Source organism: Neovison vison, chromosome 3, assembly GCF_020171115.1.
Source record: "Neovison vison isolate M4711 chromosome 3, ASM_NN_V1, whole genome shotgun sequence".
NCBI classification, from domain to species: Eukaryota; Metazoa; Chordata; class Mammalia; order Carnivora; family Mustelidae; genus Neogale; species Neogale vison.
Genome location: NC_058093.1, coordinates 222512961 through 222537723, shown reverse-complemented (window position 1 = coordinate 222537723; position 24763 = coordinate 222512961). Strand labels below are relative to the sequence as shown.

Sequence of the window (24763 nt, the reverse complement as noted above, 5' to 3'; positions counted from 1 at the left end):
TGTTTCCTTTGAGTTAATTCAGTAAACAAGAGGTTCTATAAGATTTATATATGTGAAGTTTCATTTTTGACAAGCAATCTGAAGGTCTAATTCAGCCACCTCCCAACGATTCCCAGCTTTGACAATATGACTTTGATTTTTGCTGGGGAGAGAATCTTCTCCTTTCTAATCTTAGTTGATGTGCTTCTGCAAAAGTTAACTCCAGTCTCCCTCTCCCCACCCCAGTCTCGGGGTAGAGCAGATGACCTGGGCTAAGCTAATGAGGTCCTTACATCCCTCTGGCTTCAGTGATTGGTTCAGGTATGGACGCATTCTCCAAGCAGGTCCAAATTTAATCTCAGGATCTTAGCTGGGCAAATTAAAATAGATGTGGCTCTCTCTCATTAGACAGTAACAAGTAAGATCATAGCCATGGGAGATGCAGTTATAAAGAAAGCCAACCTTAGGAGAAGACTTACACTATGGATTGTAGAGCAAACAGAACAAATGAAAAGAGCAGGTCCTTGACATTATTGACAAGCAGCTAGATCAAGCCTTGCCTGAAGCTGACATACTGTCAGACTTTTCAGTCAAAAGGTGGTTAATAAATAGTTCTTATGGTTCTAGTTGAGTTTTCATTATTCATACCCAAACTATCCTCAATGGAATCAACATTATTATTCTTACAATCAAATAAATTTTTTTGCTATTGTTTATTGTATCAAAAATAAAATAAAAAATGAAAATTTTAATCAGAAAATGTGAAGTAATAAATGATATTAAGATAGATGATTTTTAGAGACTACTTCTAGTTCTAAAATGTAGAGTTTATGAGGCCCAGTATGAATTCCTAGCACTTAATAATCTATACACAGAAGTATTTGTTTATTTTGACAACCAAAGAGCCCAATTATGAGGAGGCTTTGGGCAAAAAGATGGTGAATATTCCATAAAAGAAATATAGACCTTCCCATACATGGCCAAAATCCTTCCATGGCTTTCTGTCATTTCTAACAGGTTCTAGAAGACTCTATGCCACCTGGTTCCTGTCCACCTCTCCGATCTCATTAGCTGGACTCTCACCTATCCCCCTCAGCTGACCAAAGATTAAATTCTCAGAGCTCATTCCTGACCCAGGATCTTTGCACTTGCTATTCTCTTTGTCTAGAGTGCTCTTCTCCTGGCTTCTCCTCCTTCTGGCACCTACACAGGCATCAATTCCTTCACAGAGAGACCTTCTCTGATCCCCCAGTTAGAGAGATCTCCCTCTTTAGCACTCCACCAGTCACTTTTTAATTCCTCCACAGCACTTTTTACCACCTAATGGTGCCTGATACATTTAGTCACCTGCTATCTCTGTCTCCTTTTAAATTAAGAGTTCTACAAGGGCAGAGCCCTTGCCCATTCTGCTCTCCCTGTATCTCCAGCAACTGAAACAGGGCCTGACACAGGCTGGCACTGTGTTAAAAAAAAAAAAAAAAAAAGGTGGCGGGGGGGTGGGGCAGGAAGCCCAAGATGCCAAATGGAGGCAACAGTGTCCTTTGGAAAGGGGTGGGGAATGGAAGGGACTCGTGATGTGGTCATTGGATAGGGGATTTGGCTGGGAGTTGCCAGGGGCGAGGGCAGAGTGACAAAGAGCAGGACCAGACTGTTGCTTGGGGATGCTACCTGGTATATTCATAGAGTATTTCTACGGGAGAGTGATGTGGTGGGAAGGAGGGAGAGGGAGAGAAATAGACAGACAGAGACAAAAGAAGAGAAGCATCTTCATCCAGAAAATAATGGAAGAGCTCATTAGAAGCTTTGGTGCACGTGTTACTTAATTTCTGCCCGATATTTCAGGGTCTGTGCTCTCTGCATTTCCATGACCCTTGGGAGCTTCTTCTTCCAGTTATAATCTGGGAGGATCCATTTGAGGGGAACAAAAGGACACTCCAGACCATTAGAGTTCAACATTATCAGTTCCTTCCACTTCTCTGTTGTGACACGAGAATAAAGATAGTCCCCCAAATGTCAGAAGAATTGAGAATGAGTTTTCTTTAGGCTGAAGGGTAACTTCCCCCTCCTCCTCTCACTGCTGCTACCTCAGATCCATATGCCCCTTCAGGTTTGAGGGACTCCCCCACCCAATGAAAATGCTCTCACTGAACACAAGCCCCAAAGCAGAAATGCACAAGATGGATGCTGAAGGCAGCTGTATCTTGTTGTTGTTGCTGTTTTTAACCGAGAGCCAGACTATATAATCCAAACCCATTTTTCTTTTTCTCATCTCTCATTTTTCTTTCTTTTCCTAGCAGAGAAGGAAAGATGGAGGTGCATCTTTTGGGGCTTGATTTTCAGAAAGGTAATGTTGCCTTGAGTTGTCATCTTAGAAAACTGCTCTGGACATTGGGACAGAACAGAGCTGACACGGCAGTGGTTGGAACATTTTCCAACCATTGCTGATGAACCAGCCCTGCAAATTTGGCTGCTGGTGCTACCCTATGGCTATTGTCACCCGCGGTTCTTGGTGCCACTTAGCCAGCTTCCCGTTCATCTTGTCGACCTGATTCCTATTGTCACTATTTCAGGGCATTCTGGATCCCGGATGGAAAAAGAAGTGACCATTCACATTTCATCGAGGACCCATGGCCCAAAAATAGTAAATATTGGTTCAACGAGTGATTTATTACCTTTCATGCTATGATTAAAGTTTAACTTTCATTGACTCGCTGCTCCAGCTATGTTGATAAAAATAAATACTCAGGGATGTGTGTGATGGCCCTTTCCCTGGGCTCCCTGTAGCTTCTCTGACTCCCCACTAAGCTATCCTCTATACAGCTCTTCATTTTAAAAACAGAAACATAGTCATACCAAGTGCTTGCATAACACAGTCAATGGCTTCCTAGTCCTCAGAATTCAGCCCAGACTCCTTACCCAAGCTTCAAGGTCCTGTAGGGTCTGGTTCTTTATTGACATCTCCAGCTTCATCTTGCACCTGCTGTCTTTGAGGCCGGGGGCCAGGACCTGTGTACATCACTGAAGGGTCAGTTACGGAAGTGGAAACATGCGGCCTTGTGGAATACGAATTATATTATAGGAATCAGAACACACGTGTGTGCAGAAGATGCTGGGAATTGGATGGAGAAGATGGATGGAATTGGATGGCTGGGAAGTGGATGGAGAGAATTCAATAAACATTGGTTACTAAGCATCATTACAAGCACTGGCACAAGTAAAGGACCAGGGCTTGCAGGGGAATCTGGCAACAGTGTGTGTCCAGATGACATGGGAAGTCCGTGAAAGGGGCTAATGTAGGAGTCTATGGGAAGTCAGGCAAGTCCATGGTGGCCACCCTCTGTGAATGCCCCACATTCTAGAGGTGGTCTTGAGGTGGGCTTGATGTCTCTGTTGGCCAGCAGGACCAGAGGTGGAGATGGTTCAAGGGAGAACAAGGAGAAACTGGGGGCTCCCGGTACCTCTGGGTCCCAGCAGTCTGGGACACAGAAAAAATCCAGCAGAGAGGGTTGGGGTGGGGAATAAGATAAACACTGTCCCAGCACTCAAGGAATTCGGAGAATGAACAGAGAGGTTCCAGGAGGATATTTGGGCAGTTTTGCTCTGTGATGTCTGATGTAACACCCTCCTTCCACATTTCTTCCAAATCTTCAGGAAAGTCCATGCCCCTTGACCTCAGGCTCAAGTTAGCTTTGCTTTTTTCTTTCCCATCCTCCCTCCCTCCCTTCCTCCTTAAAGACATCCTCAGTCACATGGGGAAGAGCGAAGCCTGCAAAGGTGGCCCAAGCACATATAATTTCCATTTTTATTAAAAGGAGACATGAGTTTCCAACCTTGAGAGACCACAAACCAACTCAACAGTCTCCTTTTATGTTAACTTTAAATCTTGTACTTGGAAGTTGAAAAAGCAGCACCTTCTTACTGGAAATGAGGCAACACAGAAATCTGAAAGGGGGAAAAGGAAGTGTTTCGTCTCCCGGCTCCTCTTCAGCCCCACTTACTCCTTGTTTTATCATCAGATAAGCGGAAGCCCAAAGAAGTTAAGTGTCTGGCCCTTAATCTCACAGCCTTATCATTTTGGCTTTATGAAGGAGCCTTTTCTGACTGAGCTGTCTCTTAAAAGGCCATGCTTCAAATCCTCTTTTCCAGAGTGCATTTTAGCCACCCAAGAAGTCAGAGTGTCTTCCCCTAAAACAATTTGCATTGATCACTGTGGCTGCAATTTCCATTTTGACATGAAATCAGGCAGCCTGGGAGTGATTTTTCAGGCTGCTCTTGGGTGGTTCTGATGGAGTCGTTGTACCTTGAGGGGAGCAACCACGGAGGAGGGACTGGCCTTTGTTTTAAGGACTCAATTTTACAGTTTACTTGAGTGAAGTTAGTGAATTATGAATTTATATTTGCAGTGATCAGAATGCTTGGGCATATATGATCTGGCTCAGGGGCTTTCAAAGCCTTTGATCCTGGCCCACTGTAAGAAGTACATTTTATGAAGTGGGATAGTATACACACACACACACACACACACACACACGTACACATACCAGCACACATATGCACCTTTGAAACAAGTGTTTCATAAAACAATGCTCAAAACTTACACTGTGACTCACTCTCTGATGATTTTTTTTATTCCATTCTATCTTACTTCTTCCTCTTCTTCTTTTTTAAATCTTACTTCGTTTTTAAAGATGTGACTTGTCTCTGTCTAAATGTATTGCATGACCTACCACCAACCAGCCTTGAGTCACAGCTTAAAAGATCACCGCTCTAGGGCACCTCTTCTTGCAATCAAGGAACCTCGGAAGCAGAAAAGTTGCTTCATCAAAGTTGCTCCTTATGCCTTGAATTGGGGTCAAGTGTGTCAGAGGGAGAGGGTTTGGAGGGCAACTTCAGAGAGGCAGCCACCGACCTGCCTGGGTTATTTCCGCTCCACAGTGGGGCTGACTTCTCAGTGACCACGCTGCTCTTGTTGCCAAGCAGTGATCACTGCTGCATTTACTGAGGGCTTACGTTGCACTAAGTGATGGAGAGTCAAAGGGGAAAAAAGAGGTCTAATAATAAGGTAGAAACAAGTAGCTAGATATAAGCAAGAGGAAGCAGCCCTCTGTCAAAAGCTCCCTCCTGGAGACAAATAATGGAAACTGAGTTATTTTAACACCTGCTAGATGTGGGAGGGGAAACATCTGCCATTGACTTTGTTGTGGTCCCAAGAGCATGATGTGGTTTGCACACCCTTAGAAGAAAACCACCAGTAGGGGTTTCACTCAGAAGGGCGGCTAAATATGGGGACTCAGGACAGCAAATATCTCCAGTGTTACTGTCATGAGATAATGAGAGAAGGCAGATATGCAGACTTCCTAGGGTCACAGGTGGGACTCTGTGGGCAAGACGCTCCATGAAGGAAAGAGACACATTAGAGAAAGCGGTTTTTTGGTTTGTTTTGCATTTGAGAACTCCAGGCGGATTTCATCTGCTTCTGATCAAGTTCAAATAGATAGTAAATAACATGATTATGCACACACTTGTTGCTTCCCTGGTCAATATCAGCGAGTGGGAGAACCTTGGGCTTGCACAAGACAGATGCCCTCTCTCTTGAAGGCCGCTGCCTTCTAGCCAAGAAAAGTTGGGGATTGGAACTGTCAACACCAAGTACTTTATTTTTATTTACTTAGATCAAGTACATAAATAGTTCATGATGTAAAACATTAGTTGCCCCCAGGAGGCTCCCTCCTCCCCCTTTAGCCAGCCCCTACCCAAGGTGACCTCTATATAGACGAATACCAGCAGGCTCTTAGTTTTTTTTTTTCAGTTGCATATAAAAGGTTTCATAACATAGTTACTCTTTGTGTCTGACTCCTTTAATTAGCATTACCTTTGATTTACACATGGTGTGGCACGCACCACTGGCTTGGGCTTTCTCAGGGCTGTGTAGTATTCCATTATATGAGCATGCTACAATTTATCCATTCCATAGTTGATGGATATCTGGATTGCTTCTGTTTGGGCTGCGAGTAAAGCTGCTGTGAATATCTGCGTACAGATTTTTTTTTTTTTAAATATCCATACGAAGCTCTTATTTCTGTAGGAAATCTACAAATCTAAATATGTAGATTTCTGTCCCACAGAAATCTACATATTTTACTCCATACATGGAGCAAAAGTCCTCGGTCATATGGTAAACGTATATTTAACTTTAGTGGCTACTGCCAATTTTCCAAACTGGTGAAACCATTTCATACTCACACCAGCAGTGTACAAAAGCTCCATCTGCTCTGCATCCTTGTCAACATTTGGTTTTGTTTGTACTTTTTAATTTTAGCTGTTCTAACATAAAACACTGCTCTGTGCATCATTGTATGTCATGTGGGTCATCTCCAATCTGCATGACACTCCTGTTACTGTTCCCACTTTCTCAATAAAGAACCAGGAGCCTTGGGAGGTCAGAGCATTTGCCTAAGGTCCCTCAACCAGAGGGTAGGAAAGTTGAGACCCAAGATGTACATATAACAGGCTGGCTCCTGGGTCCCTGTGCTGAACCATGGCTAGTACTCACTCTGTCACCAACCAGATGAGTGTTTAGGGACACAGTCCTGTGGACCCCATCTCCATGTGTGATGGTGTTATTCCATCAAGCATCACCTCTGAGTCTCGGCATGTACCCTCATTCAATTCTTGATTCCCCTGTGTCCTATTTTGCTAGAACTAGTTCTTTTCCATTACTCATAGTATAAATTTTAGCCAAACCATAGACTTTTTTCGCATAATAAATAGCAAGTTGCTTGAACCGGTGATCAAGGATTTCATGCTCCCGAACAGAGGAAAAAGTGGTCATGCAATGGACGGGTTCTAGGTTGTTCCTGTGATCCCACCTTTTGGTGTTCACACCTCTTGGTGTTCACACCCCTTGAACAGTGCCCTGCCCTGGAGTGTGGGGCAGACCTGTGGTTGGTCTTTAACTAGTACACCATGCAAGGGAAAGGAGACTATAAAATTATAATGCCCATCTTGAGATGCATGAGATCCATGAAGTCAGTGGCCCCATTGGGGAGGCCAAGTCCCAAGGAGCGAGCTGGGCATAGCTCCTAGGAGCCACCTCTGACCAATGGTCAGCAAGAAGCAAGGCCCTAAACCTGACAGGCCACCAGGAACCACGTGTTGGCAGCACCTCCATAAACTTGGAGACCGATCCCTCTCCAGTCAAGGCTCTGATGAGACTGCAGCCCCAGGGGATACTTGATTGCAGACCTTTGAGACCCCAAACACAGGACCCTGCTCATCCCTACCCAGACCCCTGACCCACAAGAGCTCTGAGCTGCAAAATGCACGTTACTCTCAGCTGTGAAGTTTATGGTCACGTAACGATCCAGCACTCACCAACGCGAAAGCCTTGCTGTGTGGAGACACAGATTAACGAGTGAAATAACTGATCCAAATAGCCAACAGCTCTTGCCCAGTTTGAGTGCTGGTAATAAACAACCACAGCATCTCTAGGATGGGGGGAGACTCCCTGGGGAGGTGCCGAAGTCCTGCACCTCGTGACCAGCAGATGAAGGCTTCTGGAGCCAAACATCCCATGATGTCTGGACTGTGATCCCACAGTCTTGGGAAATCACTTTCTCTCTTGCACATTCGTTGGGTTCTAAGCATGATTGGAGTGGTCACAAAGACTCCCGAGGGGGCTTTTCGTTGTAGCAACATTTCTGGAGCAAGAGTTCAGCTGTGGGAGTTTCCTAATATGTGCTGGGTGTCCATATGGATGGGAGCTGGACTGATGGAGCAACAAAGACAGGGGAGCATAGGGGAGAGGTCAGAGCCCCAACACCCAGATCTTGCCCGTGACCCTAGATCTCACCTCTCCACCCCCGGATGATTAGCCCCACAAAGTTACCATTTGCATGTGGTGTCTATTTCCATGGCGCCCACTGGTCTCTGTTGCTTCTGAGGAGGAGGCGAAACAGAAATTTTATTTCTTTTCAAGGCCTCGAGGGTGGAAACACTTTGCCCTGATGTTGTTCATCATTCTTGTTTGTTTAGAAAAATTAAGGCCTGGATGGACAGAGCTATCATTTGTTTGCTTCCTCTCGTTCCTATTTAAAGCTATTTATAAGGAAAGTCCTCCAGAAAAATTCAGCCTCTCCCCCTCCACCCTGCACCCCCACCCAGGCCTTTTTCTGGACTATGTGAAAAGGGAGGGGAAGGTCATTATCCAGAGAGCTGCCAGCGCTCTCGTTCACAAGGCCAACCAGATCAGGTCGCATCCCTGCTTAATGCCTTCTGTGGCTCTCCACTGCTATCAGGACACAGACCCAGCTCTTTGGTGTGGGTTCCATGGCCCTGCAGGGTAGGGCTTCTGCCTTGTCTCAGGCTTCTGCCTTGTCTCAGGCTTCACCTCACACCTCATCCCCCTGCTCTCTTCATACATGCTCCTTCTACTCAGGAATTTTGCCCAAGCTGCACCTTCTGCTGGGAAGCTTTCTCCCCTCCTCTTTCCACTTATCTTTAGTTCTTAGCTAAAATGCCACCACCTCTGAGAGGCCCTCCTGGATCCACACCTACTTGTCAGACATCTATGTCCTTCCAGCACATCGCAGGATCATTTTTTTTCCCCCTCACCCACATCGCACGATTTTAATTAAGTGGTCAATTAACTGCCTATGGAGTACCAGTGTTAGAATGCTATTCTGTGAAGGTAAGGGGTATCCTTCCAGCTCCCACTGCCATCCCAGTGCCTTGCACACAGTAGGCCCCAAGAAATACTTGCTAAATAAACAACTGATCTAAGTGGAGGAATCTGAGAATGAATTGGGGGGGCATATAATTTTTAAAATCTGTGACCTGACTTGGCTCCATGGAGGGACTCCTCTTCAATAATGATCACTTTAGCTTTGGGGTTCCTGGTGGCTGGATTAGGAGTCCCTCCAGGAGATTGAGGTTGGCTCTCAGAGGGGTCAGATTTGGTGATGCCAACAGACTCTATGAAGGTCGGAAGGCTGGCGCGGCAGGGGGTGACATTGGCAGGAAGGAGAGCTTCAGGGCTGGAGCCGTTCCAATCCCCAATTAAGTCTTAAATGCTTCAGCATTGGCTCGGAGAATGTGATTCTCTGAAGGAGAGCATTTTAGACTTGAGTATGGCCAGAATTCCAGGACTTTTTGTGGTCTGCCAGATTCCACTCTTGGCTCTTTCTGGAAACAACTTTGGGCAGCAGGGGCCCTAGGAGTGTGTGTGGGTATCAGCAAGTCTAGGCACAGAGGTGATCAGGCCTGACCCCACCAATGTGGACTTCACTCATTCAGGTCCTGTGGAGCCCTACCTGGGTGCCTTCTCATCCCATTTAATCCCCACAAGAATTTCTACCATAGCTTATCACCCTCAGTTACAGAGGAGAACCTGAGATTCACAGAGGGGAAGTTGCTTGGGCTAAGATCATAAGATCATATGGGTAATGACAGAAGTGAGATTCAAACTGAGATTTACATCAACGTACGTCCATCCTCTTTACTGTCAACTCTGCCGTAACCCTGAAATGGCTCTAGGCCAATAAGGTCAGCTGGGTGGTTTTCGGTTTTGAAACACCTGCTCTCCCTAACACTTCACACAGACATGGACAGTCACACATACGCACACAGAAAATTCTGCTGAGTGCCATGCAAATGAGAGGCAAAGTCCTCTATTTTATGATCAAGTTTATGGTTTAAAATTCAGACATTTCTGGGAGAGCTGACCTTCCAGCAAATTCACACTAAGGTGGGTGAAGGAGAGCATTCCATGCAAAGGAACCAGGAGGAAAAAAAATTCACAGTTAGAATTGGGTTGGCCAGTGTGACCCAGGCTTGGGAGTGGACTTAGAGTAGCAAGAACTGAGTTGGAAAGAATATTTTTCATGGGACTTCACAGCGTAGCACACCATTGAACATGTACTATGTTATCTTATTTGACCAAGCAGCCCCATCATTTAGAGTTCAAGGACGTCATTTAGAAGACAGGAGTCAGGGGAGACAGCCCTGGGCTCAGATCACCTGGGTTCAAGTCCTATTAATTTAATGATTGTACTTGCTTTGCCAGTGACTTGACATCTTTCTTATGTTTGAAATGAGGCCAACCATCTTCATCGTGGGCGTTTGGGGAAGACTTAATGAGATAGTCACACAAAGCGTTCAAGGTGATAGTTGGCACACAGTAAGCTCTTAATAATTATTACCTGCTATTATTATTTTAAACAGCTTGAGTGGCCTCCTTGGAAGAGCATTTCAGTGTGGCTATCTACCTCCTGAGATAGATTCTGAGTCTCTGCAGATGAGTGATTTCTTTTTAGTGATGCCACATGGATGGTGCTTAGTAAAATATTTGTTGAATGAATGGACACATGAATGAGTGTGGCATGAATGCGGCAGAAATAGAAGGTAGAGCATAGAAGAGTGGGCAGAGGAGTTTGCAGATAATTTGGCAAACAATAGGGAGTTATTGAACGTTCTTGAGCAGGGGCAGGGAAGTGTCAGATGGATTGAAGGAAGGACAGATTGGAAGCAAGATGAACAATTGGCAAGCTGTGGGCTTCTTCTGGATGAGGAGTAAGACATATTTGTTCTGAACGTCCAAGGAGAAGGGAAGGAGGACTTTCCCTTTGTACTAACCACTGCCTTGGAGACCTGCAAATCAGCCTGGAGGACTCCCCTCTATCCTGGCACACATCTAGAGCATCTCTATGTGTGATGTGCTGGTCCACCCACTGGAGCCATTTTCATGCAGATATCCCAGATGCTAGCCTATACCACGTTAGGGCCCCTCTTATTCACCTGTGTGGTATCTCCAGCTGGAAGAGTCTTATTCCAAAAGCCTCTCTGACGTGGTTAACTCCTGTCTTTTGAAATCTTCCACTGGCTTCACAATACCCCTATGATAGCTTAAATTCCCCTCTGTGGATCCCAAGCCTAGCCTAATCTCATCTTGCTGACCTCTCAGACATGCCTCTCTCCTTCCTCCTCCTCTCTCTCGGGGCTGCCCTGCTGGGCCCAGCTGATCTGCCTCTTCCCTAATCTGGGTTTCTCCCATGTGGTTGGACCAAAGGTTCCACGGTGACCTTCTCACATTTGAACCATGGGAATCCCTTAGCTCTCTTATTGCAGCATAGATTTCCCCTTCAGTAGGTTTGGGGTGAGGCCTCCTGGAGGCCCTGGAGGGTGTGACTTGTGGGAAATGCAGACTCTCAGGCTCAGCCCCGGATTTCCGAATCTGAACGCGCACATGAGCAATCTCAGTGCCTGTGTGTCTGGGAGTGCTGACCTAGGGGTCCCCTTAGGAGCACGAGACCACCTTTCTGATGGCTTCTGGGGGTGACGGGGTCCTCTTGGGTAGGGGTTATGCCAGGGCTGGCCCAAGTCCCATGATTTTGTTGCTGAGTCTACACCCTGTTTTGAAGTCTACACCCATGAGCTCTAACACAATGAGACCAGTTTGGGGAGCTATTTCCTCCCGTAGGAAGAGAAGACCAGAACTGGCTGAGATGGGTGACCCAGAACTGGCTCAGATGCAAGCTTAGAGGTGGGGAAGGGATTCACAGTTTCCAGCAGCCCCTGGCTCACCGCAACGTACCATAAATGATTTGTGTTTGTATAGCGTGACATGGGAGGTGAGTAGGATTTTTCTTAGCAGACTAAGATCTATGGTGGTATCTCCGGGGTTGGTCTTGGTATAATTTCCCAGCTGAATGGCTCACGCACCATCAGGCAGAACTGTAGAGGGAAGGCCATCAGGTTAAGGGCCAGAGAGCACTTGTCAATGCAGTAACATTCTGGTCTTTTGTGACTTACATATCCAGAGGTCACCTTCTCACTGCTTAAGAGGGAGACAGATGGGCTTTCTGGTCCTATGGAAAAGCCAAGAACTGCCCTGGGTATCAGAGGATGTGGGAAGCCCACTTTCCAAAAGTCATTGCTGGTCCTGTGTTCCTGCCTTTGCTAAGTTCTTATTCTCTTGGTCTTACAGCTGTTCCTTTACCACTGGTGTTGAGCCCAGGGTAGGCCCTGATTCCCCACATCCCCAAAGCCAGCATCAAAGCACCCACAAATACAAGCCATGGAGTTGTCAGGGTCACCGGAAAAGCATGACATTACTGTGCGTGATAGCACACTAACACACTTAGCACACTTGACAGAAGAGTGGACTTCCTATTCCTGAATGTTCCCTGGACCAGGGAACTTGGGCATTTTGCTGGCTACCCATCCCATGGAGCGCCTGGCCTCTGGCCATCTCATTACTATCTGCCCTACTCCCTCCTCCAAATCTTGCTATCAGGCAAAGGCATTTACCTTTCTCCCAGCCCAGGCCTGAAGTCTCCAGACCTGCCTTCGTAGAGCCCAAGCACATCTGGGCTCTTAAGCTGCCCGAGAGCCCTTCTAGGCCATTATGAGCAGCAGGACTGAGTGGGGACCCTGGGGGGTTAGGGCCCTTTCTTTACCAGGATGCACCTTTGTTAGCAGACGCTTGAGTTTCCAATAGCATTTTTCTCTCCCTTCAGATGATCTCTGGTGGAAGGTTCTTTGAGGCGAACAATCTATAATTTCTTATTCATTCATTCAACACCTGTTTATTGAGGCAGGTCACTGTGCCAAGTGCAGATGTTGGTGGAAAAAATACAGTTATGCTTGCTTCTGGAAACCTGCTGATGGATTGCTCGCCTCACCTGTGGGGTGTGACGACAGTAAGGATTAACGCGCCGGGTATTGTCTGGTACCGTAAAACCGAAACTCGCGAGATATTATGTAGTAGAGGGGCACCGGTATTCTTCACCTTGCAAAGGGATTCACTGTAGGATTAAATAAATCCAGAGAACTTTAGAATTTGATGGGACCTCGGGGACCAGCTCATTCAATCCCTATACTAGGAAAGGGATATTTAAACAGTGTAAGAGGCTTACTTCCAGTTGTCCAGCCACACCAGAGCTGGGGGGAGGGGTCCCATCCAGCCTGACTTTTTCCTTCCAGGCTCTTCTCATCCTGTCTTGCATGATACAGAGCTACTCCAATGGCAATGAGGATGATATCAGTGATACTATTTTTCGAGGGCTTTCTAGTGTCCAACACTGTTCTGAGTGCTTTTCATGTGTTACGACGTTGTTCTCCTGGCAATGCCATTGATGCCACTCAGAGAGCGCTGAGCACAGAGAGATGAAGTGAATTGTCTAAGGTCACACAGCTGAGAAGTCCCGGCACTGGGGTTCTAATCCAGGTTATCTGGCTCCTGAGCCCAGATGCTGAACAACAACATTCTTCCACTTCTCTTTATTTTTTTATTTTTATTTTTTAAAGATTTTATTTATTGATTTGACAGACAGAGATCACAAGTAGGCAGAGAGGCAGGCAGGGAGAGAGGAGGAAGCGGGCTCCCTGCTGAGCAGGGAGCCCAATGCAGGGCTCAATCCCAGGACCCTGAGATCCTGACCTGAGCCTAAGGCAGAGGCTTTAACCCACTGGGCCACCCAGGCGGCCCAATTCCACTTCTCTTTAGAGAGGCACTTCCTGAGTCCGAGCCCTGGCAGAGAAATGAGTTTCCACCTGCATATTTAAAGTTAGGTATTTCTGTAATGAACATCACTTCAGGGCCAAGCAAACCAAAGCTTGATGTCATACTTTCCGACAGATCTTTTTTCAAGTATAGGATTTCTCTGTTTAAAGTTCCTGGAGCTTTGCTGATAAAATAGCGGGAAATGCAGGTGGGATGCGTGTGATGAGCAGGAGGACTGTGATCAAGGTTACAGGTGAAAAGGGATGGTGGCTAGAAATTCCTGCAGACTTTACAGAATGAGAAGTTTGGCAAGAAACCCGGTCCAATGCCAGTCGTGTGTGGTGCTTCTTCGGTAGCAAGTGTACTTACCGTATTGTTTACAAAACAATCATGTCTCTCTTGGCAGTGACTGAATTAAATATTGGGCTATTAATGAATTAAGGTCAGGCATGTTCTGCTGGCTCTCAAAATCATCTCATGTGAGTCTTAGAGTTGACTTTTTTTATGGGTACTTGATTAATTTCCTGGAACACCCCTCACAGCTCACCTGTCCTCCCCCACCCCCCTTAGTCTGGGGATGCTCACTGTGAGTAGGTAGTCCCAGCAAAGCCCAGAATCTAAAACAAAAAAGACCAGTTGGTTCTCTAGTTAGCTTTTCCCTTTGAAGTGGTGATCGAAATTAACACTGGAGAGAATAAAGTTCCACGCCTCCATCTCCCCTACAGATTCCAGAATCCTGGAAAGTCATAGAAAAGGGAAAAGAGAACACTGTGAACCTCCTTTCTTCCTTGGAGAGTTTTATCTATTATCACAGACAGCCGGAGCCCAAAGCCATTTGAATCTTCTGGGGGAGGAGGAGGGTGGGGACTGTCATTATTGGCAAAGGAGCCTGATTGGCTGAGGACAAATGGATTGCTATTTGTCTCTCTGTTCATAGTAATGATTACAGGCTAGCCATAGTGTTTAGCAACACGGATCTAGCAGGTCAGTAATGACAACTTCATCACTGTCATTAGCGCCTTTTGTTTGCAGTGAACACAAAAAGCTGTTCAGCATTAAGAGAGTGTAGGGAAAGAAAGGGGGGTGGGTAGGGAGCCAAGGAGGGAGCCAGGGAATCAAGGTTTGCACACTATTAATACCAGGGAAAAATACCCCTGGGTGTTCCAGTCAGCTCCCTTCAATGGTGAAGGGGCCTCCGTTAGGGGACCCAATTTTGGACTCCCTGTTCTTTCTCTGAGAAGAGTAATTGCTCATGTTTATAAAGGCTAATCATTTATGCCCATTTTTGGTTCCTAGAAAAGCCCAAGGGGGATGTTATTTTTGGTAAAGGGTCTTCCTGCTCCAAATGTCTTGACTCTGAATAACTAGTTTCAGTATCTTCTCTCCCATGTCAGGGTAAAATGAAGCAAAATAAACAGAGCGAGGGCCATGACCCTTGTTGGGGACTTACTGTGGATGTCAGGCAAGGTGGCCTTTTTGTGTGTATCATCTCCTTGGTCTTCTTAACAACCCTGGAATCTGTGTCTTCATACCCACTGTACTAATGAGGAAAATAAAGGACAGAGAGGTAAAATATCAGAGCCCAGCCGGGATTTGAATTTGGTGTGTTTCTTATTCCAAGTTTACTACACCATGCTGAAAACTCACACACACACACACACACACACACAGACGCGCACGTGTGCGCGAATGCACACCAACCCTCCCCCCTAAACAAAACAAGTACGGGGCCACCAAAATTCTGAACTGAAGCCAGAGGCAAGGTTGAAAATCTCAGTACTTGGAAGGACCACGGAGAAGTGGATAAGATGTACATATTTATTTCAGGTTCTGATAATGTGAAAGCTTAAGGGATCAAAAGATATACTGAAAGAAATTATATTAATTAAGTCACAAAAATGTGTTACACATTTTTGGGAACTTGCCCCCTCCCTCCGGGGTGACCTTTGACAAGACATTCTGTGTTCCCATTTTAAGGCCAAAAAAAAAAAAAAAAAAGTAGTGGGTAGAAGACGTTAAGTTTGATCTTTGCTTCATGCCAATCTTTGTCTCATTAGTGTATCTTGTTTGTGCTGGCTTCTGCTGCCTGACCAAGCTCCTTTGACTCATACTCCTACCCCTTACATCTCTCTTATCCTTTTCTGGACAACTTTACCAATATCATGCCTCGAATCTTGAGAAATATCTGGTAAAACTGGCCAATTAGGATGGCAGACATAACTGGGAAACAGATGGGGGGGTGATGTGGTAATAGAGGGAGGGAGAGAACAAAAGAGGGCAGCAGTTCTCATGATGACCAAATGAGGCTGCTTCTGGCTGTGACATTACATTTACTGCCTATAGTGTGACCCGAACCGTTTCTGGTGAACTCTGTTAACCCTGTAAGCCATCGACAGGACATTTACTCAAATGTTAGTACCGAACTAGGCTCCTGGCGCAATGTGACCAATGGGCATGAATTCAGGGGGATTAAAAAAAAATTAATTCTCAGTTCAGTTCAGTTCATCTTAGCACTTCCTGGGTGTCCCTGAACAACCCCTCCAACCAGCACCGCACATGGGTTCTGAACTGGACTTGTGTGCACCCCCCAGGGGAAAATAAGAAGCAAACGAAAACCTCAGGCTGGGGCCTGGTGGTGGTGACCAGACACGGAGACGGAGACCGAGACCGAGACTGAGGATCAGGAAGCTGGAAATTCCCTCCTGCCTTGGTGTTTGGGCTCTCGCTTTTCCACTTCCCTAAATCACCCTTGCTTCGGGCCTGTGCACACATGGGTGCTCCCAATTGTCTCCTGAACTGATGGTAAAACCACAAGAGCCCGAATTCTAATTCTGGTTCTTAGTGACCACCTTAACATCCAAACTCCAACCTCTCACCTAAGTGCAAGGGAGCGGTGACCACCTTGACCCCCCAACAGGGGGCTCCCTAAGGACAGCTCCCGCGGGAGCTCTCACCACCCCCCCTTTGCCCCGCTAGGCATGAGACGAACAACTTTCTCCAGCTTTTGGGTTTCTCCGGGCTGTCCAGCGGGGCTGGTGGGGGTCAGGAACAAGGCTTGGGGGGCCGGCCGGTTGGGTGCTGTTCCAGGGTGGCCCAGAACCACAGCTTTGGTATCCTCTGCAGGGACAGGTGGGGCACGCGCTTTTCTGGGGTTGCCCCAGGCCTCCCGCAGGAATGCTGATTGACGCTGTCGGGTTTGAGAACTAGCGTGTCCACGGCGCGGACGGCTCCCCGCTGCCCCCCTGGGTGCTGGGCGTCGGGTCCAGCGCACCCTCGGGCAGGCAGGGGTCCGGGGGAGAGGGGGCGTGAGCGCGCCGGGAGCTGGGGGCGGGAAGTGGGGAGGAGGAGGAGAAGGAGGAGGAGGAGAAGGAGGAGGAGGAGGAGAGGAAGTCCCCCGTGGCCACCCCGAGGGGAGGGCGGGACGGTGCCCGCGGGCGCTCGGTCAGGGGGCGAGGGGTGGCCGGCAGGGCAGCTCCGCCCGCGCGCGGAGGGGCTCGGACCGCCGGGCGCGCGCTCCCCGCTGACCCCCGGCCGAAGGGGCGGGGGCGGCGGCGCGTGCGCGGGGCGGCGGGCGCGCGCGGGGGGGGAGGGGTGGGGCGGCGCGCGGCGACCCCGGCGGGCGCGAGTCTCCGGCGCGCGCGGGGTGCCGAGAGGGGCGCGGGGGCGCGCTGGCGGGAGCGCGCGGGGGGGCTGCCCCGGGGCGGCCCCCCCACGTCGGGGCGCGGCGGGCGGCGGCGGCGGGAGCGCGTCCCGTCCGGGTCCCGAGGAGCCGCCGCCGCCGCCGCCGCCGCCGCCGCCGCTAGCCAACATGGCGGACCTCGAGGCCGTGCTGGCCGATGTCAGCTACCTGATGGCGATGGAGAAGAGCAAGGCGACCCCGGCCGCCCGCGCCAGCAAGAAGATCGTGCTGCCAGAGCCCAGGTACCCGCCGCCGGGGCCCGCGCCGCCCCCCGCGCCTCCGCCCCTCGCGGCCGCCAGCGACCCCCTGCGTCCGGGAGGGTCCGGCGCTCGGCCTCAGCCGTTCCCCACCAACCGGCCTCGCCGTTTCTGTCTCTGAAATGGGCCTCAGAGGGCTGCTGGGGGCACTCCAGCTGAGAGCGCCCCAGAGTGCCCAGCGCAGCGCCTGGAGCGCAGGAGCGCCCCAGCAACGGGCTGCCGGGATGTGGTTGTGACTTGGCTGGACCAGCTCCATCCCTGTCGCTCCTTCCTGTCCCATCCCCGTCTCTGGGTCCGGTTCCATCCCTAGGGTCGTCAGTGCTCCTCTGCCATGGCTCCTTCCTGCCCCGTGCCTGCTCTTCCAGCCGCATCCCTGTCCCTTTTGCCCCTTCTCTGTCACCCCTCCAGCTCCATCCTTATGGGCCCCTTCTAACCCGTGCCTCTGGCTCCCCAGGTCTGCATTCTGGTCGTTTCTTCTTTGGTTCCTGCTGCCCCTTTTTGCCAACTGCGTCCTCTCCTCAGCTCACCGTGGGTTCCTTGGCTGGGGAGTGCAGGCTCCTTGCCTTTTGTCCCAGGTACTTAAAGTCCAGTTTTCCGTGCTTACTCTTCCTGAGGTCCGTTTTACTCAGCTTCTTATCCTTTCCTTTCCTCTTTTGTGCCCCCAGGCAGTGATGAGTGGCTTGTGACCCACACAGTTTTCTTTTTGCTGCTAAGCGGCTTTCCCTAACTTGCAGATCCCCTGGTGGTACTTTATTAAAAGGTTGAAATGGGATTCACTTTAAACGCACGTTGGTTGATTGATACCAGCCAGGAATTTCTTGTTTAAAAGACCAGAGAAGAGCCCGATTGAATTGTCAAGGGGTTTGGTGAGGGCCATACCAAGTTGTGATTTTATATCGCACATGATTTATTATGGATGGAACTAGTTAGAGACTTCAGTGGTTCAGGTCATTAGCACCAGCCTAGAAAAGATTGTTCATCAGATTAATAGAGTTTCAAACAGTGTATCAAAGGATTAGGGTTGGATTTCCCCCCCCTTAGCTTCTTTTCTAATTAACACCATCATGAGTAGTACAGTGAATGTGCTAACTAGCTCTTGGTAGAATTGTTGATAAAGGATGGCATCTTCTGTATGATGAATCGGAAACCATGCAGTTTTGTAAAATATTAGAATCTAAACCAAAGCTGTTCTCCATTGAAAGCATTAGTGTTTCAAGCACTATACACCCAAGATTGCTTAAATTGTTATCTTGACATAAGAAAAAAAAAATCTTTATTTTAATTCTAAGTGATCTCCAGATGATTCTTACAAGTCCATTCATGACCCTGAACTCTAAGACAGAAAAATCAGTCCCTTTCAGTCAGTTGTGAAGAGCCAAATTGTGTAAGCGAATGCATGCTAAGTATTTCTGTCTTGCCTGCCCTTTTTGTTAGCCCCATGCATCTTGTTGGGTTTGCAGGGTGTGCTCTTTGATAAAGAATGTCAAACAGGGAAAATCAAGGAAGAGTACAGACCTTTTGGAGGGTTGTGAAATTAACACTTCGATTCCAGAGTCTAACATATCGGAATGAAGCTCACTGAAAATCAGTGCTGTTTGAAATTTCTGGCAAATTGGAAGCTACGTAAAACAAGAACCCCCAAACCCAACCTGAATTTCATTTTTAAAAAACTGCATTTCTATGAATTTTCTATTCAATGCTTATTTCCTTTTTTTCTTTCGCCTTTTCTACTCTTCATAAAGGGCAGGGAGTCCTAAATATATAGCGTCTCTCTATATAAAATCGACAAATCTTAACTCATCGGCAGTTTTGGGGGATGATATATAATATTAAAATTAGGAACTTCTGTTCTTTTTTTTTTCTTTTCGTGTTTTTAACTTAATATGACTTCTGCTTTTTTAGTATCACTCTTGAGAACATACTTATATCTTTAGGATATTCACTTCCTTGTATGAATGCCTTTGTTTTTCAGTGGCGTTCTTTGGTAATGCTTTCTGTTAAGGCAGAACTGGAAGATGGTGAACATATTTCTCATGACATTTTAGAATTGAGAAATATTAAGAGGAGAATAATTTTAGGAAACAGCTCTTAGTAATTATTATTCTATTGCTTTTTTTTTTTTTAAATAGATTCTTAAATTAGCTTATTGGAGCCTCCTCCAAGGATTCTAATTTGTTTTGTATTTATCTCAGTGGCTTTGGTTTTAGTTTTGTAATGTGACCGTTTACATAGTAACAGCCACTCCTCATGCTGCTCTGTTAGGATTATGTCACATGGAGATTTTCAAGTAAAACATCTCGAAGATTTTTATCTACGGCGGATAGCAGGTAGTGGCCTGCCTGCTGGGTTTTGGGGCAGGGGTGGTTGGTTGGGGGGATTTGTCGATATGGTAAGAAAGTTAATTTTCATATCGGCTGGCAAGACTACTATGATTCGCCTTGCTGGTAAAGGATCGTGGTCAAATAGGTTCTGATAAGAGTTTCTGTTTCAGCTGCATTTTGGAGTGAACCTTGTGATCACCAGTGTTTGGTGCTCTTGAAAAAGATGTTTAGATTTGTATTTTTAGTATCTGAATGAGGAGCATAACACTTGCCATTGGCCCATCCGTAGTGACGATTTCTTTCTAGTCCGATTATTCGAAATCACTGGGGTAAATGCTATAGCTTCCTCCTTTTAGTTGCTTTGCCTCTTAACATAGTTTTGAGCAGAAAAGCAACAGGACTACATAATCTCTAGCTAATTTTAATGAAATGCTGGGTCTGCCATCCCCTGCCTATCTACAGGAGACTCTCAGAAGATGGAACATTCCACCCTGGGGCGATTTTGCTCCTCTGAGATAGTGAGAGGCAACCATTTTGTTATGTTGACACATTATTTAATTAACGAACCGATGAGTGTAAATCCTGTAACAGCTGATTACATAGCTGCTTCAGTTTACTGAAACATTTGTTGAGCTAATGTAGCTGATAATGGGATCTGTTGGGAATACTAACCTGTGACCCATGGGTTCACTGTGCAGATCCAGTTAGAAATATGAGCATTCAGACGTGCATGCTCGTTACCCTACGCCATGTGAGTAAAGACATCCTTTCATTTAATAGAGGCTAATCCATAAGCGAAGACCCACAGAGGGTCAGCATTTTAAAGCCGTGGATCATCTAGACCACGTGTACTTGAGGCTCATTGCTTCTCAACCTTTTCCAAAGAGAATGAAATTCGGTTGACTTGGAGTCACACATAGTTGAAAGAGGTTGAGTAACATGAACTTGACCTGTCCCCTGCATCTTATGTCCCTGTAGGGGAACATTTACAATCTTGGATCATTAATTGCAAAGCTTGTCCTTTCAAAGTATTCATATAGTATGATAGGACGTTGTGAAAACAACATTTGCAGGATTCTTTGTAACTTACCTGGAGTATTCAGAATATCCTTAAGGCCATCTGGGACACCTTTTATTACGTGACTTCCATAGGTGGTTGTAGAGCTGTTTCTCCGAGACAGACCTGGGAATGCCATGATGGACCCGACCACAGCCTTGTCCTTCAAGGGGCTTGTGCAGTCTAGTGGGAAATACACAATTGGTTCATGAAAGATGTTTACTTTCAAGTGCAGTTTCTTGAAGATTCTGTTTGACCACAGACAAGTGGTATTGGGATGGCTTTCATGATTCTATCATCATAGAACTCATGTTTGCCAAGTGTTTTTACAATGATTTGTTGGTTATTCCCTTTGAGGAGCTATCTAGCCATAGTATCCATAGTAACATGGTAATAGTGTACTTCCTTTTTGTAAAACTATCAAGTGAAATTGATCTTGAAAAGTAACTTCGTTTCCTTCTTTTGTGGGAGTGGGGTTTCTTCAGTAAATTCCCTAACTCCAATCGGTGAGTGGTGGTTGGTGGCTCTGAGCTAGTCCTCTCTGTTTTGGTTGTAGGGGATTCTATGTCCCCTTGCCCCCTAGCTTTGAACTTGAAAAGTCAATGATGAAAGAATGAACAGTCAGGAAAAAAATGTTCTTTGTGGTTGGGAGGAGTATTTCTATGTATAAGACGGTGGCGGTGTTCTTGCCTCTTTTCCATTACGGTACACACATTCAGAATATAATTTGTTCTGACCTTTTTGTTATTATTTCATTCTTGGTTCAGAGTCAATTTGTGCCAGTGACTTGAAGACTCCAGTGCTGTGCGTAGTTGTCAGTTCTTAGAAATAGATGTTTCAGTGCAGTCAGCTTTGGACCTAGAACTAGCTGCCTAAAACATTGTGCAATGTTTTGAATCAAGAGCCCAGTGGGTCTCTGCGGTTCAGGCAGCCCTGGTTTGTAGATGCAATGTGTTCTTAGAGGCAGTGTCTTAATGGTGCTTTTCAGCATGCTCAATTTGGCTTTGTCCAACATGTGTTTGGACAAGACTGGGGCTATTGGATAGGGTGTCAGGGCTCGAAGCAGGGAAGTGTAGGTCTTTATCTGACAGCGAGTGGCAAAGCAGAGTAGGAAAGCTCAAAGTCGTGGAGAGCAGGATGCTTGGGGTCCCTGCAGCCCTGATAAGGGAAAGACAAGTTTTACTTCCACGAACTGGGACTAGAACAACTACCATGTACGGAGAGCTTGCCCTCTCCCAGGGCACTTTGCAGAACGAGTGCCATTTGTGCCCCACTGGTGTGCTGCCTGGTAAGTAGTGGCAGCCTCTACCCAGGTGACAGCCAAAAAGCAGCCGAGGTGTAGTCAAGCTCTGATTGCCCAGAATCTGGGTTCTTGCCTCCTTTCTGTGCCATGGGGCCAGGAGGAATAAGGAGCAACCCTCATCTTTTCTTTTGCAAGGAACAGACAACACAGTGATACTTCTGCATTTGGGGAAAGTATATTTTATGGGCTATGTGGATGAGCTGCTGGTGCAGCATCTGAAAAAGTCATGACTGTCCTCAGAGACTGACAGAGAACAACCATTCCTCTGGGACCTGGGAAGGCGGTAATTATGACTAAGTGAATAAGCAGTTTCTTCCTTATTTCCCATGAGGAGCTCGAGGGTTAAATGCCTGTTCTGTTCCACACAAGAAGTGCAACCTTGCCTCTGAGAAATTTGTAGAACAGACTGCCTCAGTACCCCTCCCTGCCCCTCCCACCCCAAACAGGATTTCTATGTGCGTTATTATTTGGAAAAAAGAGCAGCCCCTGTCTTCCCCCTCCCCCCCATCCAGAAATTTCCATCTTGGAGAAAAGGGTAAAGGGGTGAAACAATATTTTTTACTTTATCTGCAATAAAAAAATCACTTTCTCTATTACAACAATCCTCCTTTGTTAATACTCCAAGTGTTTGAGGAATGCTGAAAATTTTGATGCAAACGGGTTTTGTATGTGGGATGGTCTCCTCTGTCCTTATCCTTCTCTGGATGTTGGCAGTGAGGGAATGGAGACCATGGGCCAAGCAACTTTCACTCCATCATCGTGAAATCATTTGTGTGTTTAGAAACTTCCGTGCTAACTAGGCTGGATGTCTCTGGACCTGCTTCTGCTCCTACTGTTTCTCACATCTTTATTCTTCTCTATTTTTGCCATTGATCAGCGTTTACAACCCCTGGGACTTTCTTGACTGTTCTGTGGGGTTTGAAGTGGTGGGGGGGTGGGAGGTTGGGGTACCAGGTGGTGGATATTATAGAGGGCACGGCTTGCATGGAGCACTGGGTGTGGTGAAAAAATAATGAATAATGTTTTTCTGAAAATAAATAAATTGAAAAAGAAAAAAAAAATAAAATGCAGGGAGAGAAGTAATGCCTTGGCTTCCCATAGCTTGTAAATGTTTCCTTTAATTTTGGAAGTCTTCTCCTGGGTCATCTGTGCTTCAGCATGGACCATCTGCAGACTGTAGAAATTTCTATATAGGGTGGTATATAGAGAGGACAGTGAACATTACTTTACTGTTCATTTACTCTGTGATTAGTGTTTTGTGGCCGTCAGCCTCGACCCAGCCTTGGACCTGTGCTCTTGTTTGCTGCCATTTCCTGCTTCCGGGGCTCAGGAGTAGGAAATGGTAATTATATGAAAGTCCCTAGGCCAGAGCTTCATCCTTGGTGAACTTGGAGGTCACCTGTTACATCCCTGGGTCCTCTCTACTACCTGCCCTACTATGATAAAGTTCAAGATCAGGAACCAGGAACTATGGACCTGATTCTACTGGCAACTTGCCAAGGCCCCTGGGTAAGTCACTTAAATTCTGTCTGTACACGACGTATCTTTTAATTTCTGATCACAAAATGCCCTCCCCCATCTGTGTCTTGTGAGCATTTTTTATCCATCCAGTATAGTTGTAAACAAGAGAGAACATTAATTGCAAACATTGGTAACTCAGAAGAAGAGTGGATGAAATATTAAAGGGTGATTTTTCTTTTATTTACACCGTAGGTAATTGCTGAAGGATTATAAGTAGCATGAAATGTGGCACCTTAAGAAAGTACATAATCGTAGTAGATATAAAGCAGCATTGCGTGGAACCCCCTGGGTCATGTGCTCTGAGGAGGCAAGCTTGGGAGACAGGACTTTTGAAAAGTTGGTTTGTTGGCCCAGGCAGCAAAGAGCAATTGTTGACCCTTAGACACATAAGTAAGTGAGTTTCCCAGATTTCTTCCAAGTTTTCTCCCTCTAGCATTGTGGTGGCACTGTGTGTCAAGAACCTTGTACACGTGATGCCTCACTCAGTTATTTTTCTTTCTTTTTTCCCTCCTTCCCCTATTTCCCCCCTCTACCATCCTCTTTTTCTTCCTTCCATCCACCCACCCATCCATTCTTCCACCCATCCATCCATCCGTCCATCCATCCATCCTTTCATCCACCCATCCTTCCATCTATTCTTCCTTCCTTTGGTCCATCCATCCTTCCATACTTCCATCCTTTCTTTCTTCAGTTCATCCATCCATCTGTCCATCTATCTGTCCTTCTTTCCTTCCATCCTTCCATCCATCCATCCATCTATCCCCCCTCACCCACCCTGATCCATCCATCTTTCCATTAATCCATCATCTATCCATCAGGCTCTGGTCTATGTTGGCCTTAGTACATAGCACTAATAAGCATGCTGCTCTTAAATACAGATAACTAAGCAATTAGAAGAGTTAACTCCTCCTCTAGAAGTCTTTGCTTCAGTAAAATGAACCAAAAATCATAGCCTAAAAGCAGCTAGCTTCAGTGTGTTGAGCATAAGGTGATTCATTTCAGTGTTCCTTAGATAGTAAGAGATTGCATGTTAATAACATAGCTTTGTAGTATCTCATGTTTGAAAAGATCTTGGAGGGCATCCAGTTCAGTCATGCACTGAATGGGTGACGTCCCTGTCTGACAGCCAGGCAGGGTCATCTTTG

At 46.6% G+C, this 24763-nt stretch overlaps 1 protein-coding gene across 1 annotated transcript in view; it reads left to right on the top strand.

Annotated features, from left to right (window-relative positions):
* Positions 1-17277: 17277 nt before the first annotated feature.
* Positions 17278-24763, top strand: part of GRK3 (G protein-coupled receptor kinase 3) — a 123723-nt gene continuing 116237 nt past the window's right edge. The window contains exon 1 of the mRNA XM_044244040.1: positions 17278-17401. Within this exon, the coding sequence (XP_044099975.1) occupies positions 17289-17401 (113 nt within the window). The 5' untranslated portion in view covers positions 17278-17288. The remainder of the gene's footprint in view (positions 17402-24763) is intronic.